Source organism: Coccinella septempunctata, chromosome 8 (genome assembly GCF_907165205.1).
Source record: "Coccinella septempunctata chromosome 8, icCocSept1.1, whole genome shotgun sequence".
NCBI lineage: Eukaryota > Metazoa > Arthropoda > Insecta > Coleoptera > Coccinellidae > Coccinella > Coccinella septempunctata.
The window spans coordinates 13,278,954-13,296,777 of record NC_058196.1 but is presented as its reverse complement, the minus strand read 5'-3'; the positions used below and the strand labels follow the sequence as shown (position 1 = coordinate 13,296,777).

General features: G+C 34.1%; 1 protein-coding gene across 8 annotated transcripts in view; it reads left to right on the top strand.

The window, feature by feature from the left end:
• Nucleotides 1–17,824, top strand: part of LOC123318719 (sex determination protein fruitless) — a 74,116-nt gene that overhangs the window by 34,729 nt on the left and 21,563 nt on the right. For 6 of the 8 annotated variants that reach the window (XM_044905425.1, XM_044905431.1, XM_044905429.1 and 3 more), the window contains exon 5: nucleotides 1,235–1,993. The exons of the other annotated variants lie outside the window; for them this stretch is intronic. In XM_044905425.1, the coding sequence (XP_044761360.1) occupies nucleotides 1,235–1,512 (278 nt within the window). In that variant the 3' untranslated portion in view covers nucleotides 1,513–1,993. Of the gene's footprint in view, nucleotides 1–1,234; nucleotides 1,994–17,824 lie in introns of those variants that run through there. 8 annotated transcript variants of the gene reach the window in all.

Genomic DNA, 17,824 nt, shown 5'->3' with positions numbered 1-17,824 from the left:
GAGACATCAACTACACACGATCTTCAAAATGATCGATATTTGAACCCAATTACATACCTGTATTAAAGTCAGCGAGTAGCTCACGAATACTTGAATCGTTCCGTTTTTTTTTTTAATTTTAGGCTGACAACTTGGACCTAAGTCTCTTATTGGCAAGATAAATCACGATCTTGTCAATTATTTTCAACCATCAGTCCACCACGGCTGTGACGAATTTTTATCATTAAATCGATATCATAAGAATATCACGATTTGTCTTACGTTTCACCTGTTTTTTGATTCTGTCATATTCACACTAAAAGTAATAAAATGGGAACGGGGGGTTTGATGCTTCGAAAACGTTGAATTGCTTTGATGAGAGATCTAGATATCTTACGGTTTTTTTACCCGATTCAATAGACAATACCAACCATGCATTAAAGTAAGTTTTTACAGTACCTCTCAATTCAAGTTAGAATTATTGAAAATGGCTGTTCTGCAAAATCACTCTGTATATAAGAAGCCTTTTAAAATAGTAAAACTCTGCACTTATTGGATATAACTGGTTTTCTCGTCTGTTTATGTAATATTATGGAATCAAAGCGATTTGAATCGAAATTTCATTACACACATGACGGATATAAATATCGAAAAATGGGAGTTGAAAGCCTCCTTCAAGTTTGGAGAAGAATCTTTGTGTATTACTATTTTTCAAGTGCATTTTCTTCAATATCCAGACTTTTCTATTCCTTAAAAATATATCTATATATATATATATATATATATATATATATATATATTTTTTTTTTTATTAACGTTACGAATCTGCTCGAGATCGCATATTTTCAATTTACCGTTGATATCATCGATCGATATTTTTCATTAATCAACGCTTTGCGAGCTGAAAAGGATGATTCGATCTCTTTTTATTGCAAGCAATAATATTCGTCTTGCTCCAAATACATTGTTCGACAGGCGAATATGTAATAAAATATAATATTTCATTAAGCTTGGTGAAGCGTGAATGATATTCATGAAATAGTTTTATGTTAAGATTAAAAAAACTATTTAGTCTTAAATGATCGAAGTCTAAGCACTTGTTGTATATGGGTGTGAGGTTAACTTGTGGTACTTCGAACTTAATACTTGCTCTGGGGTGCACTTTCACTACTATGCTGTCACTATCAAATATTAACACCTTTTTGCCTATACCTGAGAGTCCAAATAAGAGTTAAAACAGTGTTTTCGTTTGCAGGTTCGAAAACCTGGCACATGCGACTTACGTTCGACAAACTGCCAGGCGCCTGCAATCTGCACCGGTGCAAATTGTGTGGGAAAATAGTGACGCACATAAGAAACCACTATCATGTGCACTTCCCGGGCAGGTTCGAGTGCCCGCTATGTCGAGCCACTTACACGAGAAGCGACAACTTGCGCACGCACTGCAAATTCAAACATCCGCGTTACAATCCCGACACGAGGAAATTCGACGGCACATCGCCATCTATCGTCAACGATACCGCGGCCGACTGATTGTTGCTCTATTATTATTTTTACTACGGGGCCATGGGCTCCTAGCTGACTGCCCCCTACGGTCCGACAAATTTTTAATCAGTGTTCTGGTCGATCTTTCTCTCTTTCATTCATTGAATATTTCACCTATCCTCCAAAAGTCTCATCATCGATTAATTATATTTCGAGGAATATGGGTGTTTTGTCCCGTTGAACTTTTTATTTCCTGCAGAGCTGGGCGAAGTTCTTCGCTGAAATACTCATATTTCACAACTGGTACCTTTAAAAGAAGACAGAAGTACAGTATGATTATTTCAAATCAATTACAATTTTGAAATTATTTCTATCGAAAGATTTCAAAATGCTTAGAAGAAACAACAATAAGTAAAAGGAACAAACAAGAATATTACTAATACATTAATTAGCATCAATACCTCTTACCTCTTATTTATTCGGGAGTGAAATAATGATGGTAATATATTAAGCTACAGATGTTCCAGAATGTGAATCGCTTAATTTTCAACTAAGTAATACGTTAAGCAAACAAATATGAAATTGCAATAAGATACGTTAGTAAAAAAGCTGATTGAGTTGATTTTTCTTGTAAACAACCAAACCTTTCGGCAAAATATGAGTCGTACCTAGTACAGTACTCACAGTTACTAACGAGTACGTTACTCTTGAATTGTAGGCACTGCACAGTACTTGAAATTAATCGAGTATTTACTACCTTCGAAATAAAGTACTCATTAGCAGTTATTAGTACGAACTTTGATTACGGGGATACAATTTTGAGTACATTTACCTCCAGTACTCCCCAGCTCTGAAAATTTTTTGTTGCTTAAAAAAGCATTTAATATATTCTTGAATAGTGTCATATTTCAGTTCATAGGACTATGACCATTTCGAAACATACCTTCGGGAAGGTATATTTTACCGGGAACAGTTTATCACAAAGTCAAACCTCAAAATTTTAATCTGATTTAGGACGGTTAACAAACAACGTAGACGGGTCTACTCACATTTATGAAGAATATCATTGAAGATTTTGGAGCTCATTTCAGGATATTCATCCTGATAATGTTATACTCAACATACGTCATAACTCTCAAGAATTTATTCCAGGAAACCTCCTAACCCCGAAATGTAAAAACTTTTACTGATTTTCCTGAATCTTATCCAGATATTTTAACTATATAAGTAAACTAGCAATGTAGAAGGATCGACTATGACGAGCCAAAATTTTTAAATTTTCTGAAATATGTCTCAGCCTTAACCTGGCCCCAGCCAATGACGTTTTAGAACATCACATTTTTCGACTTGAAAATTATTCGAATTAGCCAAGACTGAATATCAATTTTTATACCAGTATTCATTTTATGTATATTAGTGAAAACATGTTTAGATACTGTTAAATTTGCTGATTTTTCTTAAACCTTTCTCGGACTAAGGGGGATTCATCATTAATTTTTGTATGTTCTCTAATATTAGTTTTGGTCCATTTTTCACAATAAGCTAGGAATTTTAAAAATAAAAATGTGCTCTAGTTGTACTTTGAATTCAGCATCAAAATAGCTATTCAAATTTTCCGAGCTAAGATTGAAGAAAGCATTGATTCTTCTTTGATTGTCATCAATAGGATGAATTTATTATTGTTTTTGATTGGCTTTGAAAAATTTTCCACGATTTATTAGTTGTGTTTTTATTTCACCATCAATATGGAATTTGAAGTACAATCGATGAATCACATTGAAAGCAAAAATAACGCGTCATAGGGTGTGAAAATCTGTGATGTCTTTTGGAAAACGTCGGAATTATTTATTCATATTAACCGTCCGAAGGTTGAATGCATTTTAAAAACCGATCATTGGCAACTGATGCTGCGAAAAGTCTGTTTTTATATTGAATCTATAGACTTCAATAATGAAATGTTGTGAGATGAAGTTAAGTGCAATTTTTTCTCGTTGGTATTACCTCATCTTTCTTCTCGTTACTGTTTAGAAGTATTTAACTTATATGCTGCCTTTTATTTCGACTTTTTCGATTTTATTCGTTCGTATTTTTGATAAAATGTTACGAATTTCGTTTTCGAGCCCTATGACTAATTCAAGAAGAATATTGATAGTTGAGGGAACGAAAATGAATTGAAGCTTACTATTTATTATTGCCGACAAGCAATATAATCGAATCTGTTTTGTTCTGGGAACAAATTAGCTTACTGTGTCGTGGAAGGAGACACTTTGCCTGTAACTCTATAAATTTTTTTTTGAGCGTGATATGTTTTATTCAATGTTGGTACCTTATATATTGTACATAGGTAATATGTGGTGTTGATACGGTGTGGTTCTTTCATAAGATTATGTTTTTCAAACGATGAAGCTTCTAATATATTTGTAAAAACTTATTTACATCATATGGATCTATAAAGTATATTTTAGGAACTTTGAAATACATTTGTTGTTAGTTTTTATATTAATATACTATCTTTACTAAAAAAATATATCGTAATATATTGGCATTAAGAAGGTTTACAAATCTGACGGATCAAGAAAATTAAAAAAAGATTGTGATAATATAGGGATGGTGCTAAGTAACATTTTCTATCATATTCGAAATGTGCAATATTTAGTTTTATCTTTGTTATAATGCTGTATTAAGAGTGACTAATAACTGGTTTTGCCATTGCCTTTGCGGTTTGATATGGAGCAATGAAAATGCGTTTTGGATATTCTCTGAGCTCAAAGTAGGTTCATTGGATTTCATTTCTAAGTAGAAATTAGAACATTCATCAATCATATGATTAATCATTAATTCACTAATTTTCACTGAGTAATTGTCCAATTAATAAGCATTCGTTGATTTTCTTCATATCAATTCTCATAGGTTGAGGATGCAATTCTACTCTGGTAGTCATCAAATAATTTTATATCGATTGAATTATTCTGTTTATCTAATTTACGAAAAGTTATTACATATTATTATTGTTTCAGTGGAATTATAAAATGTTCAGAATCAAGTTAAGTTTTAGGAAGTGCATTGAAATCATTTTTATGTTTTAAGTGGAATAATTAATCAAAGAATCATATAGAAAAGTAGGTGGGATTTTCATTGGTTCTAAAACACTTAGTTCTGTATGAAAATTGAACATTACTTCTTAAGTAGTCCAATCAAATGGCGAAAATGTATCAATATATTTTTCCCTGGCTGAAGTAACTCTTTGAAAATCTTTTATTAATTTCAACGTTATTTAGAATAATTTATATTTATTGTTGTTTATTTTGACTTCTATATTTAGTATACTATCCAGTGTTATCATTAATCTGTTTTATTTATTTATGATTTTTATTTTATTCTGGCTATCTCCAAAAGATAGGGTTGTTTCTCCAGGGTAGATATAACAATCTGCAATATTATAAAAGTTGTTCTTAAAAATTTTCAAAATATCATATGGGATAAAATGAATTTCGGGAGAGCAGGAAGTAAAAAAAATTCGAACTCTCATCGAATTAACAGGGTTTCTAAACACCGATCAATTATTTCAAATAAATGAATTGTTTTATCAGCTCAATTTATTATTACTCAAAATGATGAACAGTTGTTTCTGTATCTTAACCGATTAATATTAACATTTTTTATAATTATTGATTTCTTCGTGGATGAACAAAAACTTACACTTGTGTACTTCATTAATTTTTATTAAAATGGTGTGTTAAATTGTGATTTTATTGGTAAACCTGATATCGATTTTGAACTTTCTCCTTCTCATCGAAATTTGTGGACTCAGATTCAGAGTTGATTATCAAAAAACAAAAAATGTTTGAAACGTTATTTTCTATGAACGATGTATTAACTTGATATCTCGACTCCATAATTGTAATTGATAAAATTTCTAGTCAACAAATTTGTCAGATGTATTTATTATAGCGAGGCGCTCACGTCTCCACACTGTTCTTCTTTCTGTCTATATCATTTTATAATGCCTGAAATATTATTTTGTACTACATATTTGAAAGGAAGAATGTCGGAATAACAACTCCTAGGTCTTTCAAAAAAAAGCTGGCTTTGAAATGCCATTTATTCCAATTTTACTCTTCTTTTTTCTTCTCGATTTTTACTGCGAAGGAAAGTAATAGAAGTCGGGACAATAGAGATTTCGCTTTCATTGGAGCTCAACACAAGTATCGAAGGAATGAATAGATCAACAACCCAAGGTTCCTCTCCTAGATTCTTGCGTACATTCTTTTATCCCATATGGAACTGTTTCGTAACTACTCATTTATAGTTTGATGCTGTCCACAAGATGAGTCGGGATACGCCCGATCAATAAGCAAAGAAGCTACCCCACTATGGTTCTGCCTAATATATAGAACTAAAGTCAAGGAAAATGAAAGGAAACAGTTTATGTCCACATGAATTTAAAAAAGGGTATAATGAATCTGTATATGTATTAACATGTTCTCAGGCTCTCCTTGGGATTGAATGATTTCTGAAGGCTGAGAGATCTTTGGATCATTGGAACACAATTGAGGGGCCTGGAAGTAAAAGGGCTCAAGTGCTCATATTTTGAAAAATCATGCAACTGCAAAATATCTCTCCTAAAAGATATCCTAAAAAAGAATTTTTTTCTTGGAACCATTTTTTCCTTCGTAAAAATCGAAAGTATTCATATATAATTTTCAAACTCAATCCTGGATTTTTGATATGCAAGTTAAGCCAATTATTTCAGAACTACAAAATATGCACTTGAACACTTCTACTTCCTAGCTCCTCAATTGTAATACGGAACTTTTTTTTTTCCGAAAAAGCATTCCTGTCGTGAATTGTGCAGGCAACAAGGTGTCAAACATCAGTAACATCCGATCTGACTGATATAGGTGTGTAGGGAGGAACTTACAATCCTCATTTACACAAAACTAACAAAATGTTTTTTATCTGGTTTTGGAAGTAAGCTGATGTGTGTGAAGTTGGCCCAGCACTTTTCGAATTTCGAAAAAAAAATTGTGCTAGGTTTGTGCTGCTTTGTGCCGTAGAAATTATAATAATAATAATAATAAAGGGCCTTTATTTTGTACTCTATGAATACAATCATGAGGCGAAGTTTAGCCTATAGCTATTCTACTCAACCTCTTAATTTTTTCTTTATTCCACACGGTTCTCAAAATATTTCACAAAATATATTGAATGGGCCAGCCCAGCACTTATCGAAAAAATGAGTTTTGGCAACTGAAACAGGATGTGCTATGCATGTACAGTGTTGTGCCGTTCGAATTTTTGCAAAAGTCCCTCTTATCTCCCGGAAAATCGAAAAGGAAAAAAAAAGTTAGCCCAGCACTTTTGTTTTTTCTTCTCAAAAATTAGTGGAAAAATTTGTGCTACATTTGTGCTGACTTGTGCCGTAAATATTTTCTCGAAAATTTGTTGGATTTTCCGGGAAATCTTGAAATTGAAAAAAAAGTTAGCCCAGCACTTTTGTTTTTTCTTCTCAAAAATTAGTGGAAAAATTTGTGCTACATTTGTGCTGACTTGTGCCGTAAATATTTTCTCGAAAATTTGTTGGATTTTCCGGGAAATCTTGAAATTGAAAAAAAAGTTAGCCCAGCACTTTCGTTTTTTCTCAATGAAAACATATGTGAACAATTGTGCTACACGTGTGCTAACTTGTGCCGTTGGAATTTTCAGAAAAAACTTTTAACTTTTCCTTCAAATGATGGATATCAGAAAAATCAGTAAATTGACTGAAAATGAGTATATATGTCAACAGGCCTAATATTCATACCGTTGAGGTTGTCAACCCTCCATGCACAACTTACTCATCAACTCATTTGCATAGCGTCATAAATCATCAGAAGTGAATCACGATAACAATGTTGGCAGAATTCAGTTTTCAGAAGAGAAATCTCATAAATTGAGCTTAATGAACTCTAGCGTGGATAGCTAATGACTAAAGAAGATTACTATACACTATTGTTATCGTGATACACTTCTGATGATTTATGACGGTATGCAAATCTTGATGAGTCGTAACTTGTGCATGGAGAGTTGCCAACCTCGACGGTTTGAATATTAGGCCAGTTGCCATATATGTACCTATACATATTTTCAGACAATCTACTGATTTTTCTGATATCCACCATCTGAAGGAAGTTGAAAGTTTTTTCTGAAAATCTCAACGGCACAAATCCAAAATCTCAATTTTTCGAAAAACTACGAGGATTTTCGTGAAAATTTCAACGGCACAAGTTAGCACACGTGTGGCACAATTGTTCACATATGTTTTCATTGAGAAAAGACGAAAGTGCTGGGCTAACTTTTTTTTTTTCAATTTCAAGATTTCCCGAAAAATCCGACAAATTTTCGAGAAAATATTTACGGCACAAGTCAGCACAAATGTAGCACAAAATTTTTCACTAATTTTTGAGGAGAAAAAACTAAAAGTGCTGGGCTTACTTTTTTCTTCATTTTCGATTTTCCGGGAGATAACAGAGACTTTTGCAAAAATTCGAACGGCACAACACTGTACAGGGTGGGCAAAATTCGTTGTCTACTGAAGGGATCTCGAGAACTATAGCAGCTAGAAGAAAACGGACGACACATTCTCGAGCTCTTTTTTCTTGACTAACCAAATCTGAAAACAGATCTAGCCTAACATTCATAGATTTCGAGTTATGAAAGAAAATTGAGAAATTGTCATTTTCGATGGAGCTGAATAACTCGCTTATTTGAAGTCGTATTCGAAATCCGTTGTTACATTCTACAGGCACTTTTTTATGAGGAATTTGAATATGATATTAATAAATTTTTTGATCCAGTAATTCTCGAGATACGACAGAGATTTTTGATTTTTCAAATGTAAACTATAGTTGAAAGTTCTTTCATCTTGCTGCAATTTTTTTGCTGACTTCAAAAATGTATCATATGTCGCTATTCACATGCATATAACATAAGAAAAAAATTCAATACTATTTCCTTCTTTTTGATTCACTGTTGAATCTTCAGTAGGCTGACGTAACCATAGCGACCATTGAATATCTTTTGTGAACCTGAGCCTCTATGAATGGAATCACGGATTTCTGAATAAATATTTCGATGATTAATTTGTCATCGTTTGTTGTTGAGAATACACAATCTGATTATTATTCCTAATGGCCCGAAATATTCCGAATTACGAAAAATTCGATATGTTGGTATGTTATATTCAAGCGAATGAAAATATCCGAGTCGCAAGGGAAGTGTATTTCGAAAAATATCCAGAACGACAGCAACCGAGTGAAGAGTACTGCCAGCGGTTAGTTCACAATCTAAAAAATTATGGTAGCTTTACAAAAGTACGTTCAAAAAAATATAATGAATAAAATGAAGAGGAGAATACTCTTAAAATAATTGGAGCTGTGACAATCAATCCAAATATTTCGTCTAGAAAATTGGAAGAGGAAGTAGGCATCAAACGGAGAAATGCGTTGAATATATTGAAACGCAATAAATTTCACCCTTATAGATATCGTAAAATTCATCATTTGAGAGATGGGGACTTTGAAAGAAGGATTCAGTTCTGCAATTGGTATTTGAATAAAGTAGAAGAAGATTCTCTATTCCATGAAAAAATTATTTGGACTGATGAAGCTCGCGTTGAAAATTGTGGAATCATCAACAGGCACAATACGCACTATTGGTCAGACCAAAATCAACACTTGGTATTAGAAGATGGCCTTCGACAAGGACGATTCGGGTTCAATATATGGGTTGCTTTATACAAGAACAAAATTCTGGCATATAACATTTACAGTCAAACCCTTAATGCAGATGCATATCTCAACATCATGCAGCGAAAAATTGAACCAGCACTCGAAAATATTCCATTGGTATTTTTGAGGGAAATATATTATCAACAAGATGGGGCCCCTGCACATAACGCCAGAGTCTCGAAAAATTGGTTGAACTCTAATTTTGGTGACCGTTGGATTGGTACCAATGGCCCTGTGAGATGGCCCGCGCGTTCTCCAGATCTTACACTGCTAGATTTTTTTCTATGGGGATATTTAAAAAATAAAATTTACGAAACAAGAGTACAAAATTATGAACAATTAAGAATCAGAACGGAAAGCGCCTTGAGAGAAGTCACCAGTATTCACATCGCCAACGCCATACGTAGTGTTAGATCACGATGTTCGGCATGCTTATCTAACGATGGTTCACAATTTGAACACTACCGTTGACAGGAGTTTCTATTTTTCAACATATTTCTCTTGTAAAAATAATAATTGTAGTTAACTATCAGATTTTTTATATTACTCACTAATTAAGTTTCTTTCATAAATAGAAAAACAATAATTGAATCAATTTTCTTCTTTAATGATCAGACGAAAGTCTTTCACTCTCTTTTAATTAACGGATATCGATCTCGATATCAATATACAACGTGTCCCAAAATTCAACGATAAGCCCGCGCCGTAGGGTGGACATGGTCATGACTACTTCAGAAAAAATAAGAAAAAAATCCAGCAAAATTTTTTATTTGATTACAAAATAAATTATGAAATTCTTAGAAAATCAACACCCTTCATAATTTTTTGAGTTACCACGGCCACAATTTCCCAAAAATTTCTGTTCTTCTTTTTGTATCGGGAACTTACTGCTGCCCACCACAACTCCTAAAACTCCCAGAATACCTATAGTTTTTACACATAAAATAATCAAAATATGTTTTTCCCATAAAATTTTGAAAGATTTTTCCGTTCAGCCCACTTTCCCTCATTGTTTTGTTAAAAAAAGTATGGACACTATGGCGGCAAGTTTTTTTAAAAATTTACACAACTAACCAAGATTCCAAAATAGTATAATAATCCAAGAAAAATAGTCGCAGAAAGATCCATATTAGTAGAAACAATAATGAAATTTCTTAATTGCTCTTGTTGGTAGTAATCAACTATGTGCCGAAAATGGGTTTTTGTTGTTGAATTAATTGAAAAATGGTATTTATTTATTTATTTGATAATAAACCTCACAAAAAATGTTCAAATTGCTTGCCACCAGCATCAATACACGCATGACATCGCCTTAGAAATGATCTTTTAATGCTTCGTGTATATCTTTTTTCACTGATATGAGCCCCAGCTTGACAGATTTTTTGCCGAAGATCGTCGAATGTCGTGATGGGTGTCGCATAGATCCTGTCCTTGAGACAACCCCAATAGAAAAAGTCCAGGGGGTTTAGGTCGGGTGAACGGGGTGGCCATAAGATAGGGCCAAGTCTGCCGATCCAACGCCCTGGATACTCCTGATTCAAGTATTCTCGTACAGGACAGGCGTAGTGTGCTGGGCAACCATCATTTTGAAACCACATGTTTTGTAAATCACTTAAGGGGACGTCTTCTAATAATATTTGCAAATCATTTTGTAAAAAGTTCAAATAACTATCTCCATCTAAGTTTCCTTGCAACTCAAAGGGCCCAATCACTTGTCCATTTAATATGCCCGTCCATAGGTTAACCTTGAATTGATATTGGTATTCGTCTTGTCTCATCTATTCGTACTGAAAATTGATGTTACAATGATGTCCGAGTCAACTGTCTCAATTTTGATTGGCAACACTAAGCAACTATCTCACTCCAGTCTTTGGAATGGTTATTTTCCATTCCATGTTTCTATGTTCTGAGATTGGTACTGACTTTGCCGAGAATAGGAACTTCTTTATCAGTGCTATTGTTATTGAACAAAGAACATCCTTCTCTAAGGTGTATCTCTCGCTATATTTTCTCTCTTTCATTTCTAAATTTCATCAACAACACACGTACCCCATTGAAATTCCAAGAAATGACTTTACACAATCTCTTTTCGGCACATAATAAAAATTGTCCCTATGAACGAGAACAATTAAGTAATTTAGTCCTTCTAAGAAATGGTACGTATATTTTTTCTGCGACTATTTTTCTTGGATTATTATACTATTTTGGAATCTTGGTTAGTTGTGTAAATTTTTAAAAAAACTTGCCGCCATAGTTTCCATACTTTTTTTTAACAAAACAATGAGGGAAAAAGGGCTGAACGGAAAAATCTTTCAAAATTTTATGGGAAAAACATATTTTGATTATTTTTTGTGTAAAAACTATAAGTATTCTAGGAGATTTAGGAATCGTGGTGGGCAGCAGTACTACTTAAGTTGCCGATACAAAAAAATTTACAAAAATTTTTGAAAAATTGTGGCCGTGGTAACTTAAAATGTCTTGAAGGGTGTTAGTTTTCGAAGAAGTTATTTTGTAATTAAATAACAAAGTGAGCTGGATTTTTTTTCTTATTTTTTCTGAAGTAGTCACGACCATGTACACCCTACGGCGCCGGCTTATCGTTGAATTTTGGGACACTTTGTATAAAAGAAATAATTATTCGACAGTCGATGATTCCTATCACAGAAGGTTGAGTTCACATAGAATTATGTGGAGTTCACGTACCATAATGCATTTTCAAAGCTCGCTATGGTTACACTAGCCTACTGATAATTCAACAGTGAATCGAAAAGTAGGAAAAAGTATTAATTTTTTTTCTAATGTTATATTCATGTGAATAGCGACATATGATACATTTTTGAAATCAGCAAAAAAATTGCAGCAGAATGAAAGAACTTTCAACTATAGTTTACATTTGAAAAATCGAAAATCCCTGTAGTATCTCGAGAATGACTGGATCAATTTTCGTTCATATAACTCAAAATCTATGAATGTTAGGCTAGATCTGTTTTAAGATTTGGATTAGTCAAGAAAAAAGAAGCTCGAGAATGTGTCGTCCGTTTTCTTCTAGCTGCTATAGTTCTCGAGATCCCTTCAGTAGACAACGAATTTTGCCCACCTTGTACAGGCATAGCACAACCTGTTTCAGTTGCCAAAACTCATTTTTTCGATAAGTGCTGGGCTGGCCCATGCAATACATTTTGTGAAATATTTTGAGAACCGTGTGGAATAAAGAAAAAATTTTCACGGCACAAAGCAGCACAAACCTAGCACAATACAGCACAAAAATTTTTTTTCGAAAATCGAAAAGTGTGGCCAACTTCACACACATAGTAAGCTGACAATATGTTCCAATTGATACCTATCGAAAGTACATACCTATTTTATAAAAAAGTTTCCTTTGGAGGAGAATCTTGATCAAGTGGTGAAGACTTTATGGCCGTTCTTCCTACTTTTCTTTGCAACTCAGATCTATTCTGGATAATTTTCTATATTGAACCTCATAACAATCATTTAGATCGGCTTTGGCCCAATTAAGGGTAATGTCAGACGCAGCGGTTTTGACCGAGACGTTTCTCAAGAGTAGAACCGTATCGGAGAGTTGTCAATGGGTTTCAAATGGGCCAGAAGTAGCGGTATGAATCGCCAGGCGTTTTTGAAACCGACTCAATGGGTCGTCCGGACCACTGTACGCCGCGGTTTTTATGAGCCTTTCATAAAGTCATCAGTGGTATGTATCATCAGTGTATATAGGACATGTCATAAGCGGCGGTTATATCGTTCTAGTCATGACCTCACACTGCCTAGTATTTAAAGCCCGTTTGCAACAGCCGAGAATTCTCTAGAAAATTTACTCGAGATTTCATGCGCCGTGAATTATGTACCGTTACATACGCACTTTCGGTAGAATTCTCTGTTCAGTTGCGTACAAAATAATCTCTGCCGTTTTCTTGCGAGAATTTTGTAGAGAATTCTCCAGAGAATTCTCGGCCGGTGTAAACGGGCTTTAGATATTAATAGACACGACTGACATCGACCAGAGGAACGCTGCCGAAAAACGTCTCGGTCGAAACCGCTGCGTGAGACATTACCGTAAAGTGGGGCACAATCCTCTTCAACTTACGACAACATTATTTCGATTTCGAATACCAGATCATGTCAATTTTGTACTAGTGCTGAATGAAGTCTGCAGCAAGGGAAAAAACGAATTAGAAATTACTTTTTTCGTGCTCAGATGGGAGACTGTAGTACGAGGTCCCAGATGGGGTGGAGAGATTATGTATATCGCATAGGCCCTGAACGATTAGGAATATTGAAAAAAGCATAAAAACCATCAGATGCTAAACGTGTCAAACGACCGCCTTAGAGATGACGAGAAAGCTGTACCTCTACATTCCAAGAAATAGAGAACATATAGCAGCAGTAAGTAACAGGACAGGATTCTTCCTTTAGCACCTACATTCTCACGCATTCTTGAATCTTGTTCAGAAAATTATCGGAGAAACTAATTCTAATAAGATACGAAAGGATTTAGCATCCAATCTCAAATAGTTTCTAAAGTCCATACGAAAATTTTCACGCAAGTCATTCAACATAGGCATATGTCCATATGTATTACGATTTTCCATCCATTCTTTCACCAAACGTCTTCTGTTTCTCTTCTTCGAAACATTCATATACACTGCTAAGCACTTAGTCACTTTCAGTTTGCGTCTTTAATTTAATTCGTCCATTTCAAGCTATGGAGCGCCGCTTAAACCGTTGAGAATTTCAACATGCCACGAGTCACGCCAACCTCTCGCTTATAATGGAAGATTACACGCGAGACTGCGCGAAAAACCTTTGCGACTTCAAGGCACAAAATAGTTGACACACGCCACTCCATACCTCGTGAAAACACGAGTGACTGGCACTCGCGATTCGATCGCGGGCGATGGAGCGTTAGTGTAAAGGCATCTATAGTCCTAACCTAAGAAGAAGTAGGTTCATGTGTAGGAAAGTGTTAACAAGGTAACCAATGTATACATACTATAATAAATAATTTGTGGATACCTACACAACAAAAGCTCTTTTCAAGAAACAGAAGAAGTGTTATAATTCCGAAGGAAAACTATCATATTCTGAGAAATCACATTATTTAAAGTTTTTATGTATAAAAAGATATTGAATTGATGTTGCAGATACTTGATGAAAATCCATAATTGAACTGAAACTTTACGTTCAAATTTCATCGATTTTATTGATCCAAACAATTTACCTACTTGCGCTGAAAAAAACTGATTGTATTGTCTTTTTATATTTTTATTATATTGTATGAATGTATTTTCATTTGGTTCTTAACTCAGTATATTGTTAAATAGTTCCAGACTTATTCTAACTGAAAACTAACAATAAATTTTCTCTAGCGCAAGTAGGCTAATTGGTTGGATCATTAAAATTAATTAAAAACCATTTTAGTTCAATAAATAGGTACTTTGATCTTTCGTTTGAGGAGCTAAAAAAAGTAAATTCGATTCCTGAGGAGCTGAAACTTGAAAGCCATAGCGACTCTTTTAAGGCACGTTACTTTTCAATGTCAGCCACCGATCAGTCAGTGGAGTTGACATTTTGAAACTACAGACACGATAGTACATTATTTTCTTCAGCATTTTATTCTTAATTTTTCCAGTGCCGAAGTGCATGGAATAGTATATAAACCACGGAACTAAGTTTCTTTTAATCCCTCAGCTAATAAACTAAACATCTCACTTCGGGATCAAAAGTGCCAGTGAAGTCCCTAGGTAGGTATATAACGTCGCCTTGGACGTGAATAGGTCTGATCCACTCAATAGAAATTTCGAGTAAAACGCATTCGAACTTTTTTCGCTCTAGAAAATAATTAACGCCTAGCTCACGACTGGTTGCGTAATATAGAATTCAAGTGTCAGCTTGTGGGTCATTAATTTGAACTCTATTGAATATTTCAGATCAGCCCTGTAGAAAAAAGTAGTGAAACGATCCAAGCCGCTAGGTTGTAGTGGCTAAAAAAAATTGTTGCTTAGATCTTTCAGCAATTTTGCTAGAACTCAACGAATCTGCTACAAATCGATTGAATGTCTTCACTACTTTAAAATATGAGCTTTTTTGAAGTTGTCTACAGTTCTAACTCAAAAAACTTAAAATTGTGGATTAGACCCATTCACATCCAAGGCGACGATAATATACTATCTCATGATACTTATAACTTCGGAGCAGGGCCATCATCAGACATTTGGAGGTCTGGGGCAAACACTTATCCGGGGCCCTCTACATCTAATAGATTGTCCTTCTCATGGTACGGTGTAAAAGAATCAATCTAACCTCCCTACATTCTACATTAATTAGAATATACTATTCTAAGGGCTGGTTTATTCATTCTTCCAATTAAGTTATCTTTAATTTTCCTTTGTTAAATTTTTAATCACCACCTGTGACTTTTGGGTTCTTCATAAACATTCGTCGTTTTGCTAGTTAAGAAGAGATATATTCTGAAAGTCATGGCTATCGTTAAACTGTTCAATAGCCTTAACAGCAAGTGAATAAACTGACCCTTGGTTATAACGTCAATGAAAATGGTTCCATTTTGGTATGATTTGATAAAAGTTCAAATCAATACGAATCGATTTGGTTCAGTCAGAGTTCCTAGTCGCTGCGTTTTTTAGTTTCGGTGCTTCAAAAATTAGAAAAAAATTAATTGAGTTAATTCTAACTGATGGTTAGAATTATTCCCTAACATTTTCAAAGAATGTGAAAAACACTCTACTAAATTATTTTCTCGTTATACTAGTGTCGTCCATTCGGATCGTTGGGAGTTCCCGAATAAAAAAACAATTGTTGTTGAATAGTTATTTAATCAACTAGTTTATTAATGACAGCGATGAATGTTCGAGAACATCTCTGAATTAATAAACGAGTTGATCACCTAATTTTTCCGTGGACGCCATTTTTTTCATTGCAAAAAACATTTTTGTGCAATCTACATAATTCAACTTTTCTCAATTCACCCGCTTCTCCGAAAATCAATGCGACATACAAATAAAATCATTATTGGGGTGGCTGCTTAAAACTTCTATGTTCGGTTGCTCATGACAATTATGCATTAATAAGAAATATACCATTAAGGTCCGGTACTTTCACCTTCGAATTAATTTTATTCAATGTGAATAAGTATCTGTCAAATAATTTCCTATCTAAAGGATGCCTTATTTCGGTGCTTTCAGATGAAATTATTTGACGAATAACAATTCTATGAAAATACGGTATACTATTATACTTTTCACTGATTAATGTAAAATGAGACACCGCATTGTAGAAATTGTTATAATTCCAACTAGAAAGCAAATATCTCGTGAAAATCACACGAAGAATAACCATACATCAAGAATTTCAAAAATTCAACTAAAAATGACGTATCGACATTCGATCTATGACAAATAAAATCTTATTATCAAGTATGGAGAGTAGAGAGAAGGAGAACGATCGCCGTACTAAAAATGTGTCCCCGAAAACGGGGAACGTAGGATAGGTGTCGCTGCGATCGCAGTGTTTATCGATAAGGGGTGGGGATTCAAGCGTCAAATTGAATAATTGAAATGAACAGCCTTCATTTTATTTTAGGTTGTGTCATTGTAGTTTTTCTGATGATTTTTCAAATACCTTTCTTCAAATCTATATTAAATACGATTTCTCTGAATTATATGCAATAAAATGCAAGTCAAATTATAGTGGGGACTATGTTATCAGCTTTATTCATTCATAATGAATGACGAAATCAATGAAATTCAAAAGAAATCACTCATCAAAAAAATTGTACCTACTTTTGTTTAACATTGTTTATTGAAAACAGGTATATTAGTTGGTTTACCACCTTCAAAATTATATAAATTTGCAGTGAGGAGTAGTACACATCAAGACAACAAAAGGTAGCAATCTCAGGTATTAGAGTAGATTCTGTTTCCAATACTCAGCTGAGAACCGATATAAACCATATATTATGTTATGCCAACAAAATTCTTCAAGAACATCCACTTCTGAACCATGTAGTTTTATTGGTTAGATATTCTTATTCAGAAGAATCAACTTCTCACGAGGGATGACAATTACGATTTCGTTTATAATGAATCCATCATCTTTTTGATATCTTCATCGCAAAAGTGCTCTTGACACACAAATTGATTCGGAGTCTATTCTTGAGGCGAGGTTTTTTCCAATTTTCTCTCAAAAATGCTCTCGAAAATTTTATCTCTTCTCCTTTTCTCTCCAATGCCAAAACACTCTTACACTAGCGCAGGCTTCAACATTTCACCATGGTCATATGTCACCAGGAAAACTCAGCCAACTTCCACTAGTTTAAATCAAAACTTCGCCATCAAGTGATGGCCAGCAGTGATGGCCAGCGTGCCTGTTGGCAAAAACATGAACTACCATATTGGTAAATATTTTAGGGGACAAAAAATCTATGGTCTCAAAGCAGCGATCGTTCTCCTTCCTCTACTCTCCATATTATCAAGTTTCAATGACAGATTTATTCGATGAATAACACTATCTGAAAGTGAAAAGACTGCATTTTTACTTATCCTACGAATACGACTTAT